The sequence below is a fragment of the Drosophila willistoni genome (genome assembly GCF_018902025.1).
Source record: "Drosophila willistoni isolate 14030-0811.24 chromosome 2L unlocalized genomic scaffold, UCI_dwil_1.1 Seg196, whole genome shotgun sequence".
In the NCBI taxonomy this organism is placed as follows: Eukaryota; Metazoa; Arthropoda; class Insecta; order Diptera; family Drosophilidae; genus Drosophila; species Drosophila willistoni.
The window spans coordinates 2,274,087-2,295,151 of NW_025814048.1; the positions used below are offsets into that span (position 1 = coordinate 2,274,087).

At 37.7% G+C, this 21,065-nt stretch overlaps 4 protein-coding genes across 5 annotated transcripts in view; 2 read left to right on the plus strand and 2 right to left on the minus strand.

The window, feature by feature from the left end:
• On the plus strand, positions 1-539 carry LOC124459998. Its single transcript, XM_047009976.1, has 3 exons — positions 1-124; positions 188-256; positions 335-539. The coding sequence occupies exons 1-3, from the start codon at positions 52-54 to the stop codon at positions 460-462; spliced, it is 270 nt and encodes an 89-aa protein (XP_046865932.1). The 5' UTR covers positions 1-51; the 3' UTR covers positions 463-539.
• A 6,126-nt stretch (positions 540-6,665) lies between these two features.
• Positions 6,666-7,619, minus strand: LOC111519824 (pupal cuticle protein C1B). Of its 2 annotated transcripts, none has more exons than XM_023181901.2 (3): positions 7,450-7,619; positions 7,081-7,246; positions 6,666-7,005 (listed from the first exon to the last, which is right to left on the minus strand). In XM_023181901.2, the coding sequence occupies exons 1-3, from the start codon at positions 7,497-7,499 to the stop codon at positions 6,736-6,738; spliced, it is 486 nt and encodes a 161-aa protein (XP_023037669.2). In that variant the 5' UTR covers positions 7,500-7,619; the 3' UTR covers positions 6,666-6,735. The 2 variants fall into 2 exon arrangements, with proteins under 2 accessions (XP_023037669.2, XP_046866162.1); XM_047010206.1 differs by having other exon boundaries at positions 7,081-7,299; positions 7,450-7,616.
• Positions 7,620-8,281: 662 nt separating this feature from the next.
• LOC6639856 (RNA polymerase-associated protein CTR9 homolog) lies at positions 8,282-11,686 on the plus strand. Its single transcript, XM_023181937.2, has 5 exons — positions 8,282-8,484; positions 8,543-10,080; positions 10,139-10,355; positions 10,409-10,866; positions 10,921-11,686. Exons 1-5 carry the CDS (start codon positions 8,386-8,388, stop codon positions 11,684-11,686), a joined length of 3,078 nt encoding a protein of 1,025 aa, XP_023037705.1. The 5' UTR covers positions 8,282-8,385.
• Positions 11,687-13,969: 2,283 nt separating this feature from the next.
• Positions 13,970-21,065, minus strand: part of LOC6639872 — a 52,813-nt gene continuing 45,717 nt past the window's right edge. The window contains exons 8-14 of the mRNA XM_002062660.4: positions 20,798-21,005; positions 20,607-20,737; positions 20,349-20,502; positions 19,444-20,232; positions 17,989-18,288; positions 17,410-17,810; positions 13,970-15,750 (exon numbers count right to left, since the gene is read on the minus strand). Of these exons, the coding sequence (XP_002062696.3) occupies positions 15,151-15,750; positions 17,410-17,810; positions 17,989-18,288; positions 19,444-20,232; positions 20,349-20,502; positions 20,607-20,737; positions 20,798-21,005 (2,583 nt within the window). The 3' untranslated portion in view covers positions 13,970-15,150. The remainder of the gene's footprint in view (positions 15,751-17,409; positions 17,811-17,988; positions 18,289-19,443; positions 20,233-20,348; positions 20,503-20,606; positions 20,738-20,797; positions 21,006-21,065) is intronic.

The following is a 21,065-nucleotide window of genomic DNA, read 5'->3' on the forward strand; positions in this document are numbered from 1 at the left end:
ACTACTCAAGGAAATAGTTCGATTTTAAAGAAAGTTCTCTCACTTTGTAAAATGGAAATTATATCAATTGTGACCCTAAGTAGTCTGAATCTAACAGATGAATGGTCTAAACACACAAATGAAGGTAATTACTTTTACTTTTTCCAACAAACTATTCCCAATTTAATGAATAAATTTTCTTTGTTAGCCAATGACTCCAACTATAATATGGTATTGTCCATTGCCATTGTGACTTGGATGCTGCTCATCTGTCTCAGTGAGAGAAACAATAATTGCAATGACTAATTTCCGATTCTCTTTGAATTCGTGGCATTCTATTTTCACTCTATTTCAGCCATGTGCATTTGCTGTTGTAACTATTGGCATGTCTTGAGACCGCCCCCAGCGCATGCAACTCCATTGCAATGTCAATATTCTCAGTCAGAGAATCAACATAGTTCCCTGCTCTCGCTAGAGGATTAGGCCAACAAGGTCAAAGGCAACGGAAAACACAAAGCGACCAAAAAAGGAACAAAAAAACAAAAATAAACAACCCAAACACACAAAGGACACACAAAGACAACAACGAAAAAAAAAAAAAATGCCATGCAGCAGCTGTCGGCGATCATCTTTCTCACTGGCTGGGGCCATATGGCCACGTCGTTGCAGCTTTCATTTCCATTTCCGTTTCCGTTAACTTAATTCCACACATACACACACACACACACACAGACAAAAAATTCCATATCTCTTGCTTATTCGTTGTTTAGTTTACTTTTTTTTTCTCTCCCTCGCTTTCTTTGGCTTCTTTTTCTCCTGTTTCTTGCTTTGGCTAAAAAATATTTTATTACAAGAGCGAGAGAAAAAAAAATGAAAAACTCAGGTTGGGTTTTCATTTCTTTGCTTCCCAAAAAACGAACAAAAAAAAAATACTGAAAAGCATCTTTTATGCAAATTTACAATGTCAGGTTGTTGTTGGTTGGGCTGAGGGGAAGTAGAGCCAGGGCGGAGCTCTAACATGACTTCCGCTGCTTAACTGGCTTAATTTCGTAAAGTGAAAAATGTGCAAAAAGGAAAAATACTCGACGAGAAATTCAACCAAATGCAATGCAACGACTTGCCAAATACCCTACCATAATTCAAGTCGCAAACACAAAATCATGACATCCAACTCAGATATCCAAAAGTAGGCTAATAAATGTAAGGTCCTAAAAGAGAATAAAAAGTGCTTTCAGATAGATTCGAGTCAATAAAACCCAAAAAAGGGACATTGTCAAAATCTTAAATGGTTTTAATATACAGAGTATAGAAACTTTATCGAGACCAACTACTACTCCGATTACCGATGAAATTTTCGAAAAAATCAACTTATATGTTAAACTAAACTTAATATTCTTCCCCCTATGCCCACGACTGAAAGTCCATCTCTCCAGTTTAATATATATCTTTGTGTAACTCCACTACTTTTTCTCCGATTCTTTGGAAACTTAGTTAACTGATTTATCATTATTTAATTAAAATATTGTAAAAGTTACTGTAGTTAATCTTGATTCTTAAACAAAAGGCGGTGGAAAACTTTTTAAAGAACTTGAGTCGAAAATTCCGTCACTTTAATATACTCTTATTGACAACCTGACTGCAGGGTATTCAAAGAAGGGAAGAAAAAAATTATTTTACTTGGTAGGTAGCTAAGTAAAAGAAGTAGCATAAATAGCAAAGTTAAAGTTCTCCTTTGAAAGATTAAACCGATAACAGAAGAAGATAATGCCATGGAGTGAACCATAAGGGATTAGCTAGTTTAAAGTGTGTATTTGGCAACTCTTTTTGGGACGAAAAGTTTCAGTCGGCACCAAATCAAATGTCGATTATCGCCTAGTTAGTTGCAGGGATTTCAAGTTGAGTGGGTCGTGTCTCGGTCTCAGTGGTAATGTTTGCTCAGTGCCTGGCACCAAATGCCTATTTCCGCTTTTCCAAACCATTTCTCTTCCCACCCTGCGATTCATGTCTGTCTCTCTTTTATTCATTATCGTCGTGTTTGTTTTATGAAGGTCGTTGCCAACAGCCCGCAATATACACCCAAACACACACACACACACACTCACATACACAAAAGGATTCGAGGCACGCACGCACTGAGAGACCAAGTCGTCATCATTGTCATCATTCTCACCAACATTCAACGGGGGCGTCAAAGGGGCCATTTCTTGGCATTGTGTTCGCTCCCACTCCCAATCCATTCATTCATTCTATCCTATCCACTGGCTGAGCTTTGCTTTTGAGATTTTTAGAAGTTTTGTTTCCTAGTGATATCTTTGACAAATCTCAGGCAGCAAATTTGTCTTGTTGTCCGCTTGTCACTGCCTGCTAATAGAAAGCTAAAGACACACAGAACAGAGAGAAACTGATAGGATATACGGAGTAGGGGAAAGTTGAGGGAAATTTGGTGGAAGGAAGGAAACATGGTAACATCATCATAATTTCTTATGACACGAACAGAGAGAGAGAACACAAAAAAAAAAAAAAACAATATTATAGAGAGAAGAAATCTGTTGACATTAAATTATGGTGTATTATTGACAGTTTATCAAATTGATTTAACTTTATTGTTGTTGTTTTCAGTTGTTGTTGTTGCTCTGTGTTCTGTGTGTTCTATTTCTCCCCATTTTCTCCCCTTTCCTCGAGTTTTGTTTGTAATTTAAGCATCCTTAAGTGCTCATGATAAATGTTATGGCTCTTTCTCTAGTTCTACTCTAAGCTCCCTTCTCATTCTATCCCTCTTTCACCCTCTCTCTGTGTGTGTGTACCTAGATGTGTGTGTGTGTGTTTGTGCATCAGTGTGAATTTATGTAATGCGCAAAGTTAAAGCATACTTTTGGACTGTGTTTGCTTAATGCTTTTGCTTTGTTTTTGCTCTTGTTGCTGTTGTTACTGAGCTCTCAGGAAAATTTTAGTAAATTTTTAGTTTGTTTGTATAATAAAGTATGTTAAATTAGCTGATGTTTTATTAATTTAAACAAAAAGCTGACAAAACAAAAGTTTTTTGCCAAAAAAACTTTTTTGTTAATGTATTTTAGCCTTGAATGGCCGAGCATAACGAGCATTTGCCTGATATGTGTATATACTTATATATTTATATAGTATATTTGAATATGATAAATGAAAGGGTAGAAAATTGTGCAAACGAATGCCTGTAGATGTTGTCCGGTTCAAGGCCTGCATTAAATGAAATGCAAAAGTAGTTACATACTGCAAAATATAAAAGAGAATTTCGAATTATATGAATGTAAATAGTTCACAAAGTAAACAAGAGAACGAAAATATATGAAAAAGAAACTTATTCCATTGAAAATTGCAAATCGTATCCTTTTTCTTACATTTCTTATATAAATAAGTTTCCTAAGCTAGGCAACACCATCATTCATAATTTCAAATTTGTTGTAAACATTTAATTTAACAAAATAATCTATTTGATCTGTTTCGTTCAAAAAATCGTGGATTTCTAACATGTATACTCCCAAAAGTAGGCACTAATTGTACAATTGTTGGTTTTTCCAGTAAAATTAATAAATGCCTTCAAAGAAGTGTATCAACTTAAGCAAATATTAATACTTTTATATAATGTCGTACCAAAATAGGCATTAATTGACATCCCCAAAGTATGCAATCGTAATAAAATGCAACCATTTTTTCCCCGGCTTAATAGAATCGTAAATAATTCAGCGCTAAATTGACTTGTTAATAAGTTAGTTAATAACCTACTTTATTTAAATTGAATATCCGGCTTTGCAGAGCTTTGGGAATTTTGAATTTTCAGTCCAATATCCTTTGGCATGTTGCTCATCAAAGTATGCAATAATATGTAGAATATTCATTCAGTGGTATTCAGTATTGTTATACAAAGAGGACAATCTCTCACATCGTTGCAGTGTGTGTGTGAGAGTGTGTGTATGTACTTGCCACCCAAGAGACAACAACCCTAGGATATTTGAATTTCTGAATGCGACAAGTTGAATGGAAGGCAAACAAAACGAGAACATGATAAAAGCAATTGAAGAAAATGGCATCAGCTTAACTGATCGGAAGCGAGAACCGTATACAGTACAGAATAGAACAGAATACAGTGGGCACAAAAAAACATACAATACACATCGAAATTGAATGAATGGAATGAAGGAGTTGGAATTGAGTTGAGAACTAATCCGATATTCAGCTGCCAACATCTTGTAAAATATTTACTTTGGTGCTGCCAGCATTTGTTCCATCAAATTGTTCCTTATAATTAAGCCTGGACCAAGTTGAGTGCATATCAAATATATACTACATGTACATCCTTGGAGCACACATTCGGATGCGTCTCAAGTGGTAAGACACAAAAACAAAACAACAACAATAAAGGGAAGAAAATAATCCTTCTACACGTTCTTGCTTGTTTATTAGTCAGTTGCAATGCCTTGACAATGGCTATTTCGTCACGGCCACGTCCTCAAAGTCCTTCCGAAGCTTCCGAAGAGAACTGAAAGAGTGAGAGACAAATGAGTGTGATGTCTCAAGTTTGAAGTGCAGTTGTGCAGAAAGTCAAAAGGCAATGGGAAAAGGAGTTCATTTTGTTGCACTTTTGAAAATTGCAAATAAATATACATATATATTTTCCTAATTTTTGGCGAATTTTCACTCTGCTCAAATACTTGAATTTTACATCAATTTACTGCCTAAAGTAGGCAACAGTATTTAAAGCAACATTTCCTCTCTTTTTAATCTTTTGTCGTAGAGTGAAAACTGTTCTAAATGATTTAATCTTCACTTAATGTTGTGGCAGCTCTTTTTTTTTGCTTAAAACTGAATAGTTATTATTTGTGATATAGTGTAAACACTTTGTCAATAAGCCACCTAAAAGTAGGCAATCATTATTAAAACAACATTTACACATAACAAAATGTTTTCATAATTTATGCAACAATCTTGACAGTTATTCCTTCAATTATTTATAATAAACATTTGCCAAAATTTTGGTTCTTATTACTTGACCGTAAATGTTAATTAAATATTTAACTTGGCAAATGTTGATTGACAAAATATTTCGTGTAAAAACAATAATTAATTATTTACAAAATTTGCCAGACTCAAGTCAAAAGCCAAAATAAATGTAATCACAATACAAGTAAATATATGTATATATTAGATATATATATGTTTATATCTAGAATTTCTCAACTGTTGCAAACTTTTCCACTTGGATCTGGCTTTTGGCAAAAAGTTTCTCTCACTGCTGCGCGTACTGCGTGATTTTTCGACATGCCGACACTTGTTTTTGGGCTAAGTGATTTAGGCAAAAGTTTTCCCCTACTACTTTTAGCTACCCCCCCTCTCTACCCACCAAAAAACCTCTGCCATTTACAGTGAGTAGAGAAAGCGGAAATGTTTTGCGCCCGAAAAACTTTTTGTTGTGCATAATCGCTGCTCACCCCAGCGGAAGTTGATCAAAAGAAACAGTTTGCCAACAGTTTTTCGGAATGAATTTTTCACAAATCTGCGCATCCGACTTAGAGATGGAGAAGCAGGAGGTTTCGTTCTTCGTTCTTGGTCTTCCTTCAAGTTAATCTAAGTAAATAAAAATCAATAAATTTACTTAGTTTAAGCTGACAACTTCCTGTCATGAGTAGCCCTCATTTTGCCCATCTCAGCCATGTAATGTTTGCGGGAGTATTTATGGAAGATTATGTGACGATTTGTATGTGTGCGAAGTGTGCGTGTGTGTATGTGTGTGTGTGTGACAAACACGTGCCTCCTTAGCACGTTCCATGAAGCATGGAGTCCAACTCCTGCCCAGTTGAGTCATAATTCATTTGCATAACATTAACGGGCAACCGGATGCCTGGGCAGGCAACCATAGTAAGCCTTTCCCAAAGTGGGCTAACAACTCCAAAGTTTAAATAAAATATGTATGCTAACGAATTAACCGTAAACTGTTTAGATGACACAGGCAATGAGCTAGCGTGTTGAGTGGATAAACGACATAGACCAAGGACTTGCATACATATATCTACTAATTTATGTATCCTCCAACACACACACACACATACCCAAATATCTATATATATACTACTTAGTCATTATATATGTACAAGTGTCCATGCAATTGGGATGAGGTCAAACAAGATTTGAATTGCAAATTTCAACTATAAGGTATTGTTTTGACAGTCACACGATTTTTGGGGTCAAACTATCAAGATATTTCACATAGGAAGAGAGGCCAATAAGTCAGCAGAGAACATACATATATGCACTTTACAGGTTCTGAAATTATTAAATTTGGTTAAAATAAAGCTTTTAAGGTGTTTAAACTGAGCAATATGTTATAATTTAAGGCAATAAGGCAGGAAGTCGGTCGACATTTATCTACCAGTGTTGCCCATAGGCAATATTTTGGTGGTGAACAACCATTATAAGGAACTAGTTAGGGTTGCATAATATAAATAGGTTAAAATTTTTAACTTCAATGGTTTTTTAGTATTATTACTTATTAATTTTCATTTTTGAATAGGAGATAGCTGAAATCATGCAATCCGAAACTGATTTACCTCCCAATGACTGTCCTCCCCATTCAATTTAAAGTTAATGCAAAAATCCTTTTCTATTTATCAATTTTATATGAACAACTATTAGGTAAATAAGACCCTTTGTCAATCTTCATTTCATAAATTTATTTTTAACGCTCTGGCAATTTGATACATGATTTGGATGATTTTTCTTATGGATTTACTTCTTCAGCAGAGAGACAACGGGAGCAGCAGCATAGGTGGTCAGAGGTGAAGCAAATGAGGAGTAGACCGAAGGAGCAACATAGGAGGCAGAGTAGACCGAAGGAGCATAGGCTGAGTAGGCACGGGGATAGGCAGCAGCAGCATAAGTGGTAACTGGAGCAGCAGCGGCATAGGTCAAAGCTGGAGCAGCAGCGGCATAAGTGGTCACTGGAGCCACCACATGAGCCTGGGCCACGGCAACAAAGAGAGCGAAGCAGATGAGGAACTACGGAGATGGAAGACGAGTGAAATTTAATAAGATGTAGTAAAAATTTCTGTTTTTTTTTTAAGATCTGCTTACTTTCATTTTGAGTTGAGGTTTTTTGGTTTGTTGGTTGTTTGACGAACGTTTGAAGTGCGTTGACTGATGCTTAGGTTCACTCAGACCAGAGTATTTATAGTCCAAAACAGTCCAATGACAGTCAAGAACAAGTTCTTCAGATGCGGATGTTGAACTGGTAGCTAATCTGTCCATATCGAATGGATTAACAATGTTTCAATGTATGTTATTATTCTGTTTCTTTGTGGGTTTCAGCAAAGTGCGCAATCAATGTTTCATTCCAAACAATTATCGGAAATTGTTTAACAATAAGAGAGGGAGGTGAGGTGGGGCAATGTATATATTGGGTCAAAAAAGGTGACAAGCAAAAAAATAAAAATAAATAAATACCCATTCAGTGTTGTAAACGAATGTGAAGGCATAGCAGAATCGTCAAACATAACAATAAAACGAAATGTTTATTTATATATAGCACTAGCCCCATAATCGTTGAAAGAGAAATCAGTGTAATTTACGTCATTACAGGTTCCCATGACATTGACAATATGGTGAGGTACGGCGGCAATTTCGATATACATATGCAGAAATCAAGGTCGTTTTCAGAAAATATATCTACACATAACATTTTATGTTCGTTTTGTCAGCTTTACAAAGGTGTTTACCTAGTTCTCTTTTATTTTTCGTTTATCTTGCAGATATTTAACGTAATATCTATGACGTAGTTAATGCGAAATTTTGATAGTAAAAATTTCACTTTACATCTCCTTCTATAGAAGTTTAAGCGAATATATATAAATTAAATTTAAAATATAAATGAAAAAAAAGCTCTTATGCTTATATATTAATCAAAATTAGCAACTGATTGGATATTAAGTGTTTTCATCATATTTCACCTAGACGAGTTCCAATGCTTCAAATTTTGTTTTTCTTAGAGATAGTTCCACAGCACCAAGATTCAAAATTTCTTGCTTTTTGGTAAAAACTATAGAAAATTGTTGGAACTCAAACGATTCCGCCCCAATTTCTACTGTGGCCTTATATAAAAGATTTGATGAAGGATTTATTTATTTTTAAAATCGTGTAAAGTAAATTATATGCGAGATTTCAAAATAAAAAACCCTGAAAATTTATCGACCATTATTTTTCACCAAGTTTAGTAATTAATCGTTCCTCAATCACTGTGCCTTTGATATATTTCTTTGCTTACTTCAAGTGGTTACACAAAATATGGCAACTCCTTTTGACACATTCAATTAAGACTTTTCAACACTGTTGTCATTTGTGTATCAGAATATATTGTGAAAATAGTGAAAAGTTGAATTCAATATGAGTGAAATTGGAAATAAAACGTTGGAAAATGTCCATGATCTTCTCTTTGAACTATCCGCAAAGCGTCTAAATCTACGCACATGGATACAAAAAGCTGTAAGTAATTAAGGATAAATAAAATGTTAACTAAAGTTAAAGCCTACGCCTTACTCAGTTGCTCTATTACTCGGCCCGTCAATTTGAAAGCTTTGTCATGCTGCTGGAGGCGGCCATTGTGAAGAGTGGAAAACTATATGTGGGCTATAAGGAAGATCTCATACGGACGTATACCCTCCTGGCGGGTTATTTCACAAACATGGCGTACCGTGAGACGGGAAATCGACGAGCTGCCTTGCAGGCAAAGATAACAAATCTTTTGAATGCAGCGCAAGGACTGCAGCCGAATGATCGTCAGTATTCGGTGGTACGCGCCTATGCAATGATGTTGAGTTCCGGACGTTCGCAAGATGCGGATAACATTTTTCTCAGTATTCTCAAGATCATGCCACATAATGTTCCGTGTCTGATAGGACGCGGTTGTTTGGCCTACAATCGGCGCGACTATTCAGGTGCCTTGGGTTACTTCAAGAGTGTGTTGATGCATTATCCACGCGGTCCTGGCGATGTTCGTGTGGGTGTGGGTCACTGTTTTCTCAAGATGGACAGTGTGGACTGGGCTCGGCGGGCTTTTGAGTTGGCACTCGAATGCAATGGTCGTTGTCAGAATGCCTTGGTGGGCATGGCTGTCATTAAACTGAATGTACTGGATAAGCAGTCCCAACAAGAAGCTATTTATCTGTTGTGCGCTGCCTATGAGCAATATAATCGTGATCCCATGATCCTTAGTTGCCTGGCCCAACATTATTACTACGTCAAGAGTTACGAGCGGGTGCAAACTCTGGCGGGTAATGCTATTGCCCACACGGACAGCGCAGAATTACGTGCTCAAAACTTTTTACAAATCGCACGCTCTTTTCATGCCACCGGCCATTTTGATCGGGCCTTTGAGTTCTACAAAATGTCTGTGAAATCTTGTCCCAATGGCTATGCTCCACCACATTTGGGACTGGCCCAGATGTATATGCGTCGCAATCAATTGGACAAGGCAATGAATTGCCTAGAGACGCTAATAAAGATTGTGCCCAATAATTTATATGGATTGCGTCTACTCTCCATGCTCTATGTACAAGATAATGCGGGTCCCAAGGTGGATGGGGCTTTGGAGTTCTTAAATAAGAGTTTAGGACTATCTCCGAGATTGAATAAGGACTTTGACATTTGGCTGATTTACGCCAGGGCATATGAAAACAAAGAGCTCTGGTCACAGACCATTAAATCCTATGAGCAGGCCGTAAAGATCTTTCAAGATATAGGTCAAAGTATCCCTGTGGAATTGTTTAACAATTTGGGGGCTTCGCTTATGTATGGCAAACAACCACAGAAGGCTTTGGTCACCCTTGACCACGCATTGGCCGGAGATACTAATGAGAGTAATAGACTTACCATAAGCTTCAATCGTGCTCGTGTGCTGGAAGAACTCCACAGAGAAGACCTAGCAGAGAATTTATATAAGCATCTCATACAAGAATATCCCAAGTACATAGATTGCTACATAAGATTAGGTAAAATGGCTGCCAAACGTCACCAATATGTCACGGCCATGGATTATTACAAGGAAGTGCTTAAAGTGGATAATGATAATTTATCTGCTAGGTAAGTAATGACAAACAATTGATTAGTCCCTCACATTGATTGCTTCTCTCTCTGATAGATGTCTAATGGGCAATTACTTCATGAAGCATGGAATGACCACTCAAGCTATGTATTGTCATAATGTTATACTACGTCGGCGGGAGACACGCAGAGACTCTTATACCATGGTTGCAGTGGGCAATGTGTGTCTTATAAATGTTCATCGCACTTTCGGAAGATTAGAAGATAGTACGTCCAAGCGACATCAAGAGAAGGCCCTACAGCTCTTTAGAAGGGTGGGTAAACGAAATTGCTGAAGCAACATTCACTAAAAGTGACGTTTTTCTAGGCCCTGGAGCAAAATCCTCGAAATCTTTGGGCAGCCAATGGCATTGGAGCTGCTCTGTGCGCCGGAGGTTTACTCAACGAGGGTGAAGCTGTCTTCAAGCAGATCTTAGAGTCGAGTAAATATTGCACTCAGAGTCTACTCAATTTGGCCAATGTATCGCTAGAATTGAAGAAATATAAGCAGGCTAGTCAAATGTATAAGCAATGCCTGGATGATTTTTTGCCACCAAAATCTGTGGCGATCATGCAACTTTTGGCCAGATCCCTCTATCTAGGCGGCAAAGCCAAAGAGGCTAAGTTTGTTCTACTCCAAGCACGTCATGTGGCGCCCCACGATCTTATTTTGCTATATAATCTAGCTGTGACTATTAAGCAATATAGTCTAATGGTCTTTGGTATGCAGAGACCCGACCTAAAAGAACTAATGTTGGCAGAACAGGAACTAAAAGTGGCCTTGAGGTAAATGGGAAACTTCTTTTTAGCCATTTTTTTACTAATCAAACTCTCATTTAGGTACTTTGATGGCCTTGTAGCCTCCAAATATGAGCGTCAAGCACAACGACAGGCTAAAAAATGTCGTGCCATTTTGTTGGATTTACCCGAAGAGCTCAACAGAGTAAGGGAACAAGAGCAATTGGATGAAGATCGTGTACGATTGCAGGAGCAACGCTATCAGGAATTGCAAAAGCAATTGCAGCAAGAGAAAATACAACGACAGTTGGCAGAAAAGCAACTACAAGAAAATCAAATGGCCAAACGCCTCGAAGTCTTAGAAAGAACCAAAAAACTTATTAGCACTGTTAATAATGAAATGAAAAAAGTGCCCAAAAAGAACCAAACCCAAAAGAAAAGACACTCTAATGAAGATGACGATGATGATGATGATGTTAATGTTGATGAAAATGCTGGAGAAAATCTAGAGAATGAAGAGAACACAAGTCCACCACCAGCTAAAAAGGCCAAAAAGAAAACCACCAAAGAGAAACGTTCTAGAAAATCATCCATTAAAAGTAAAGCCTTTATTGACAACGAATCAGCTGATGAGGAAAGTGAAGATGCATCAGGACTAGAAAAGCGAGTAGAACAAAGTTCAAAGGAAACAAATAATGAACAATCGGATGAAAATCTAATGGATCGCCTTCAGTCTATAGGTCAGCGTAGGCAATTGGAAATGGATAATTTTATGTCTGACCGCAAAGAAAGGGAATCCGAGACACCAGAAATGATTCTCGAATATGTGGAGAGGCTTAAGAAGAAAATGCAAACGAATTCCCAGTAAAATAAATAGAAATTTCTCCACCCTCTCCAAAGTAAAGACAATTTATAGTTTCAACTAAATGTGTCATGTCTCCCACAGGGGATGAGTATACAGACACACACACACACACACACACATACATGAGTGAATTGTTAGATGGATGGAGAAGTTTATGTTTATTTGAATGGCAACTCATGTTAAATAACCGCAGGACTTTGGTCGCCAAGCTCTCAAATTGCTATATGAGCAGGGATGAGTGGAATTTGGTGGGGGGCACTTTGTAACTGTCAGGAATCGTCACAAAACGAACGAACAAATAAACGCAAATAAATATATATAAATTTTGTGTGTGTATTGTATGTATGTATGTATATGTGCCACTCATTAATATCAATTTATGAGCTGAGACACGAAATTAGTCTGTGACAAGTTTCGCCGCAGGATGTGGACATAACATACTACGCTCTTTCAATGTTCCCCCAACTGCTTCTTTTTCTATTAGGCCCCTACTCACACACACACACACACACACTCACACACACACACTCACACACAAACATATGTTGCTGTTTTTGGGGTTTCGTTAATTAATTCCAACAAAAGGAGACGATGATGAAAAAAGTGTATTGCGTGTCCTGCCAAAAAAGGACAAATATGCTTACACAAGTTCATGTCCTGCAGCGAGGTCAAAGCTTTTGTTTATGAATCATATAGGAACCGAAACCAACCTTCCTCTTCTCCATTTAGCAGTCTTTAAATTATGAATTATTATTTCTGTCAGTGTGAGACGCTAAATTAATTATACCCTATGCAAAAAAGGGTATGTCGAACAGCTTGTCTGAAATTAATGCACGAACCACAGGAATACGTCGTGGCTTTAGACGCGTAAAAAACTAAATATTTAGCTAATGAAATTTGCATAGGAGTTGATTTGATCATATATAAAACCAAGATTGAGTGTTGTATTGAGTTATAAACCTTTTGCAACAAATAATTTCCAATGAAAAGTTAAGAATTTCTTCAAAAATGCAGTTTACGATAAAGGATTTTAGAAACTTTCAAATGTAGTTCAAGTTTTCACAAACATAATTGTGAATAATTTGGTAAATAAAGCTTTTGTCTTATCGTTAAAGTTAAGGGTACGTTCAGATATTATTAAACGCAATTTCGGAATTTTTTGACCCCCTTTTCCTACTGAATTTTGCCGTAACTTTTTGCATTTTTCATTTCATCTCTATATCTCATATCTTTTATGGAAAATGCTTTACGATCTAAGAAGAATATGGAGTCTCTTCTAAATGCATTTATGGTGTACATTTAAAACCGTTTTTAAGTTATAACTTAACTTAGTCTAAATTGGAAAATAATACTTCTTACCAATATGTTCTTATAGTAAAAGATCTAAGTTACTTACCGGCGACTAATCGTTTCTCTTGTAAAGAAATTATTTTAAATCTCTATGATTAAAAACAAGTTTTTAATATATTTTTCAGATTTTAGTTCTTTATTTATTCTTTGCACATAATTCTTGTTTTTTTTTTTTGTAGTTTTGTTTTTGTTTTAATTTTTGTTTTGTTTTTGGGTTTTGTAGAATTATTTGTATTACACATAAAAACTTTGTTTCTTTTTTAAATTATATTCGATAAAATGAATATATTATATAATTTAATATATCTTACAACTCAAATAGTTTGTTGGTTTTGTTAAAGTAAATTTCATTTGTTAGTGGAAAAACGCAAAACTTTTGAAAGTAATCTTTGAAAATAATTTTGAGAAATAAAATTTATACATATGTATATATATATAAATTGTATATATAAGTTCAACTCTAATCACTTATATAATAAAAAATTGTATTTCTTTTTGCATTTCATTTCATTTGTTTTACATTTACAATTCGAGTCACAATACAATTTGATTTTGTCATTTTGAAAAAGCACTTGCAGGTTAAGATGGGGGGATTTCCGAAAAGAGAATGTTGAACATTGAGAAAACTTTTAGTTTGTGTGTATGTGTATCTCTGAGTGGGTGTGTGTGTGTGTGTGAGATTATTGAATTGGAAAATTGGGCGGGTGGCAAATTTGGTTTTTCGGTTTTTACATATACAATTATATTATATTTCTTTGTTTTTGTTTTGTTTTTTATACATAGATGTACATACATATATTTGATAAAGTTTTCGACAACAGATTTTATATAAAATTTATTTTACCTTTTTTTCTTTCGTGTTTTTTTTTTTACCAAATTCAACAAATGATGCTTCATTATCCATATACATATATATATCGATTCCTATGCATATACACACACATTTATAGTATACATATATATATTGATATCGGTTAGATAAAGTTCTTGCCTATTTCAGTTTCTTTATGTTGGTTGCTTGTGCTAGATGTATATTGACTTTAACTATATTTATATATATATATGTACGTACGATTTTCAGATATGCCATATATATATTTGCTATATATACTCAGGATTCGTTCTTGGGGGCTTTTTGTTTTTTGGGATAGTCTTTTCGTAGATTCAATGTGACTAACTAGTTTAGTTTAGACTACAATTAGTTTAATGTCTAGAATTAATGCTACACAGTTAGTTAATTAATATATATTTATTTTGTATATCTATTAAGCTTAACTCTCGAATTATGTACAAGTTGGTGACTAAAACTAATTGTTGATAGAAGGGCTTTCTCTTGTTCGTGTAGTTGTTTTAAGTATTTGTTTAAATTAGTTTTCGTTTTGTTCTTGTTTTTGTTTGTTTTAAGCATAGCTCTGTTTGTTCACTGAAGTGTTCTTTCGCACAAATGTAAGTCAAGTATACAAAGTAAATATTAAGTATGTGAAGCAGGCAGACAATTTTTATCTGAAGTATGTGGAATTGTCATTTTCAAGTTAATTTTTCATAGACCATAACCTCAATTTCATTAGCTAACCTTACATGGAATACTTCCCAAGGTAACGTCAATTTTAGGGTTAGATCTAACCTCACTTTTCAGTAGTTAACCCTACTTTTAGTATCTAACCTCACTTTATTGGCTAGATCTAACCTCATTTTCACATACCTTGACACCAAGTAGAGTAAACTAAGTAAATGCATTAGGTTTGTGTGTGTGATATTAACATCTCTTTCATATCTCTATAAATAGTATCTATATCTCAATATATATTTCTATAATTGGGAGTTTACTTTTAACCGCTTGTTATTTGCATTCTTTTGTTTTTGTTTTCTTTTAGCATCCGGAAGTCTTGTAGGTTTTGAATTATTTTTTTGTTTTAGGCTAACAGTTAGAAACAAAAATACTCGTACACACTGTGCCATCGCTTAACTACTATAATACAGATTCGGATTACCTCAGTTATTATGTGTGTATACATCCCTTAGACAATGGTAGTGCGCTCGGCGCCCAATGTTGTGCACGTACTACTCCCGCCGCCTATGCAGACAATCTGACATTTGATGTCCTCTTTGGGTAACTCTCAGGAGGTCACCGTCTCATAGTTTCCGGCGCCCAGCAGAGAGCCGCCCACACTGAGCAAAGGCGATTGAGTGCCACTTGTGCCACCGACCAGCCCCAAGCCAGTGTAGGCCGCCTGAGATCTGGGTGAAGTCAACAGTGATTGGGCAGCTCCAATGGTGATGTTCCCGCTGGTCACCGAGCTGGTCAAAGCGGCTGAGATTCCACCCGCATGTAGGCTACCCGGATGTGGTAGAGTATTACAGTTAGTGCCAACTAATCCAGCTCCAGCTCCAACTGCTCCAGCACTGCTATTGGTCTGCAGCGAGCCATTCGATTGGCCACCCAGCAGGGGCATGGTGCATGTGGTGGTCGAGCCGTAAGGGGAGGTGGGTGAGGTGCGGGTCTCGTAGGCAGGCAAATATGTGGCAGTGGTAGTGGCTCCACCATTGGGTCCTCCAACTGATCCTCGACCCGGAATTCTGGTGTAAATATTGGGTGGTGTACGTGTCGATAGCAAAGGCGGTGGAGCCGTATAAATGGGACGTTGGGCAGCTGGTGCTCTTTGCGGCGTATTGTACAAACTAAATGCAGGATTCGTTGTCAGCGATAGTTCGCCATACTAGAGGAACGATAAAGGTCAAAAAACAACATAGACCCATGATTAATAATTAAGACTCCAAGTGAAAGTTTCTCGTTAGTTTATTTTTTGTACCAAAAAAAAATATTTAAGTGGCTGACCAAGCAAATTTTTTTATTTCCCCCCGTCTACTTTCATTAATATTTTTGCTTTTGGTTTACTCCTAATGAGCTTGTTAGCACTATATAAGAGAGGAGAGAGAGGCAAAGCGAACCACAACCCCAGCACAACAACCAAAAAAATAACTAAAAACTAAACAAAAGCAAATTTAACTTTTGGCTCGACAGGCAAAAACATTTGCCTCATCAAAATTTGATGTTTGCCCAGAAAACCAACAATGATAAAAGCCAACAGAAACTTCCTCCCAAAAACGAAAACAAAAAAAAATTGTTAACTTGTTGACCAGGACAATGTTGGTAAAGCTACATAGAGCAGGATACGCTGTAGTTCGGGGGGTGACAAGGAAAAAACGAAACTAATTTGTGTAATTTATTTACGGTTTCTGGCTAATTGGCCCCAAAATGTTGCTTAGCAAGGGGGAAAGTTGCAAAAAAAACAGAAAAAACTTTTACTTCCTGACCGACTATTGGGAGAAGACTCTCTGTCACTTCCATCCTAGCAACCCCTCGTGTCTCTGTCACTAAATCAATTTGCCAAAGTGTCAATAAAGCGTAGATACTAATAATTTGTTGTCCTTCCATATATCTAGAAGGACCTTTTGTCTACAAAGTGTATTAGAAAAAGGTTATCGCAAATATAGACCTTTCCTGTAGGCTTACACTTGAAGAGAAATTCTAGGAAAGTTTTTGTCAATTGAAGCTAAACATGGCTAACAAGTTACTAAACATTTGTAGAAATGCCAAGTCTATTTTATAGCCTTTTAATATACATAAGTCCTAAAAATATATTATATAGATGACTAGAATGTCTGCTATGGTAACCTGGGCAATTTCTATATTTTGCATGAATTAGTTGGATCTTGAGAAAGTCTAACACTAGGTTAATAAAGCATATAAATTGCCATATTGTGAGGCAATTGCAAGAGAAATTCGATTTTCAAAAATATTCACATTTGCAATTAGATTTAAGAATTTTCTGTATACTTTTAGGCTGAAGTTATGTTATGAGTTTTTCAAATTAATTAAACATTTTCCTTAAAGAGAAAAGAACTCTAATATTTTTTCATAAATTGATTTTGCAAAAACTGTCTATAAAAGCTATTTCAAACATTTTATTCTCCTTTCAGAAAACGAAACTTGTACCAAAATTGAGTGGGTAAGTGTTTGTTTGACAATTCAATACATCGACACGACAAATATTTGTTAGGCATGTGAGTGAATTTTCACATTTCGATGAGAAAATGCTTTGCAAGTATTTTTGTCGCATTTAATATTTGCGGAAATGCTTGAAATGTTCCAAGGCCATCAGGCATTAGTTTTTTCCTCTCTCTTTTGGCTTCCTATGCACACTTTTATTTTCAAGCTACAGCCTAAATGTAGGCAATGTATTTTTCGGTCAATGTTTTTCTATTGGTTGGTTTGGGGGGTTGGGAAAACTACACACAATCAGAATATGCAAATCCATCGAAACCAAATATTCTCATTCCGTTCTATGGGTTTTTTTTCGCTCTCTCATTCTTACCTGTTTGCCAAATGTGGGCGATAGAGAAGGGGGTGGCGGCGGGGAGGCGCTACTAATTCGCGTTGGCGGTGTATACAAAATTCGCTGCGATTCCATATTCAGACGGTCGAATGCCTTTTCCTCCAGATGGAATTCATCCTCGCTGTTGGCTTCCTGTGGCACCACATCCGGATTTTTGTCCTCCAAACTGGAATGACTGCCCATATTCCTGGATAGCGGCTCCGCGCTACCCTTGTCCGCCTCTGTGGTGGTGGCATCGCCATTGGCATGACGTCCATTGCGTTTGCTGCGAAATTTGATAAAGATCACCACGCAAATGGCCACGAGAAATAGTGTTGCAATGACGCCAACTAAGGCGCCCAGCAGAGGTGTCAACTGCACTAGCACGGCTGTAGAGGAGGCTAAGTGAACAGAGAGAGAGAGATAGAGAGGGAGGCAGGGGAAACAGAATGAGAGGATGAGAAATTGTGAAAAATTGAATGCCGGTGCAGAAAACAATGGAAAACAACGCCAACAACAGTGAGCGAGGTTTATTCTGCTGAAACAATAGTAGCGCAGCAGCAAACGCTGCTCACTTACCTGTTCGTAGCAATGGCGCTGACAGCGTACGTCCACGTAACCGATAGGCCACCTTGCTGGCTCCCTGGGCATTGACGGCCGTCACCCGGATGACGAAGACCGAATCGCTGGGCAAACGCTTCACTGTGAATTCTGCATATTTGTACGAGGCATTGTAAAGTATCTGGCGATTCAGTTCATCATAGACCTGCACATGAAAATGTTGTGGTATACCCCCATCATAGCCGGGTATGCATTGTATCTGCAGTGAATTGGCTGTGGCATTGTAAGCCGTGCAATTTTTCACAGATTCAGGAAGGTCTGTAAAAAGAGTAAAATTTCAAATAGAAAAGGAAGGTGAATTACACAAATTTTAAATGTTAACCAATTTGTAACCTCTTTGAAAAGTAGAAAGAATTTAATCGAACAGTTTAAAGAGCATTTTTCTCCCTTAAAGTATGCTACATTTGAAGCTAGATTTGAAATTTATATCAGTTTGCTAGGTAATTAAGTAGAAGCCTCTTCATTATGAACTTCTAAATATGCTTTTAAAGGTTAAGTCGTTTCTCAAACTCGCCTAAATAAAATTATACAAAATCTAAAGATAAAACAATTTGCTAACTAGTTGAACAGCAGTGACCACTTAATCAATAAGTTTTGAGTAGATTAGTGCCCCCTTAAGTATGCTTCACCTCAAGCTTAAAAGTCTTCGCTTTTGCAAATTGTTAAGGTAAACCAATTCAGTAGTGTTTATACTAAGCACTTAATCAATGAGCTTCGTCTAAATTGTTACCCACCCCCAAAAGTATGCTCCAATTAAAGTTCTGGACGTTTCTTTACCATTAGCTTGCCATCTCGATTGGCGGCTACGTTTACTTTTCTAGAATAAATGATGTTCCTTTGGTAATTTATTGCATTTGATTATCAGATTATCTCTGAACACAGATGTGCAGCAGACAGACGAACACACGCACACGGTGGACATACAAACAAACAAACATGGAGACATGATGACGTTGGTAAACATGGCTTTCCATTGCTGGCAGGGACAACGACCGTCCGTCCGACTGGGCAATGGGACAAACGGATGGACAACCGGTCGAACAAACGGACGACAAACAATCGTGACGCGTAAAATTGCCACAGAAAATGCTGCAAAATGTAAATAAAGAGCCGAGATTCCACGCACAAAATGCTTGCCACTTGCTGGCAACGCTTGTGCAATGGTCGCTTCTGCAGCGACGGGTCGTCGACGTCACGTTCAACAATTATCTACTGACCAATGTTTCTACTCTGCCCCTTCCCCCACCGTCTGACCACACTGTGAATTGAGTAAACATGTTCCATGTTGCGTTGAAATTTTTGCACTCGACGCTTCGATGTGAAATTAATTAATTTTGTTTTTTTTTTTATCTTTCAACTAACTGACTGTGTGGTCTTACGGCCCCGTCTCACGCTCTGTGGCGATAGACTCACCTGCCGGTTGAATGTGGTACCAGCAAGGTTGGCTCTGTCCCATCGGACTGCTGGCCACGCAGGAAATGGCACCGAAACTCTCATAGCTTTCCACATAGTAGCTGTAGACATTATGCAATGGCGGCACAGCCGTAGTTGTTGGCACGGCCATGACCTGACGATGATGCTGCTGCTTATGGAGGGCAGCCAAACGTTTACGTTCGGCCAGTTGATGTCCAGAGGATTCACCCAATTGCAGCTGATACTGGGATTGCTGTTGCGATAGTTGTTGCTGCTGTTGTTGTTGTTGTTGCTGTTGCTGTTGCTGGAGCTTCCGTTGGGGCTGCTTGTTCTCCACGTGATTCTTGTGCACCATGTTGGAGTAGACCATTTGGGTATAGGGACCCACACCATCGACAACATAATCCTGATAGTCGTGCTCCAAATTCTCAGAGCCATCGGCATAGTCACCACCGTCAGCATCGGCATGGTCGTCGTCGTCCTCGAAGCGTACAGCGGCCATGTCAACAATGCTGGCCACACGACCGTGTCGTCCATGGAGCAGGTGATGTGTGTGCTTCCTTTTACTGCGCTGATAATATCCGGTCTGGCCGGAAGGCAACTGCAGCGATGGCAGACTGACCGCCAGCTCACGTTGGGGCAGCTCTATGAGTGTCTCCAGCGAGTTGTTGAAGTGCCACTTGTAATTTAGATTATCGAGTGGATTGGCGTCCACCTCGCAGGTGATGTTGATTGTCTGCTTGAGTGCTGCACGTATAATCGTTGAATCCGACTTGCACACAGGCGGATCTGCAATCAAATGGGTGGCAGTTGTAGAGGGTGGCCAAAGTAAGTTACGTTTTGTGGGTTCGGGTTCAAGTGAATGGGAACTTAAGTGCCCTTGTATGGGTCTAACAGCTACTTACATTTGACATCCAAGTAGACCTCATTGCTGGACACGCTGCCCTGGAGATTTGTGGCACGGCAAAAGTATTGGCCATGCGACGATTTTGAGATGCCTTGAAGTACTAGAGTTTGGTTCGAGATGATTATGCCACGTGAGGAATGCAGTTGCTTATCCTAAAAGGAGAATGTTAATACAAATACAATAATTAATGATTATTATCATTCGTAATCGCAATAATTCAATGTTCAATGAATTTTAAAAAGAATTTAGAACTTACATTGTGATACCATTCCACACGGGTGATACCAGGATTAGCCTTGACATCGCACTCCAAATAGACATCGGAACCTTTCAGCAAATTATTCGGATCAAGAGGAGCTCCCAGATTGAGGGTAACAATAGGAGCATCTGCAATTGGATGACTTAAAATCAGTTTTCCTTTAAGAAAAAGATTTCAAAAAAACTTACGCGTCACATTGAGAACTCGCGAGTCTTTCAGGTAAAGCCCCTGATTGCCATTGCCCAAAGTGGTCATCACTGTGGTATGACCTTCTTGCAATTGTTGTGATGTAATGCCGGCATTCAATGAGATGGAACAAACCACCTGACGTTCATTATCCTCCGGCACGGGTATTAGCATCAACTCTGAGATGGTTGTATTGCCATCAGGAGCAGTCTATCAAATAAGTTAATGTAAGTCTTCACGAAGAGTCTTCATTTCATCAGTTTAATGATA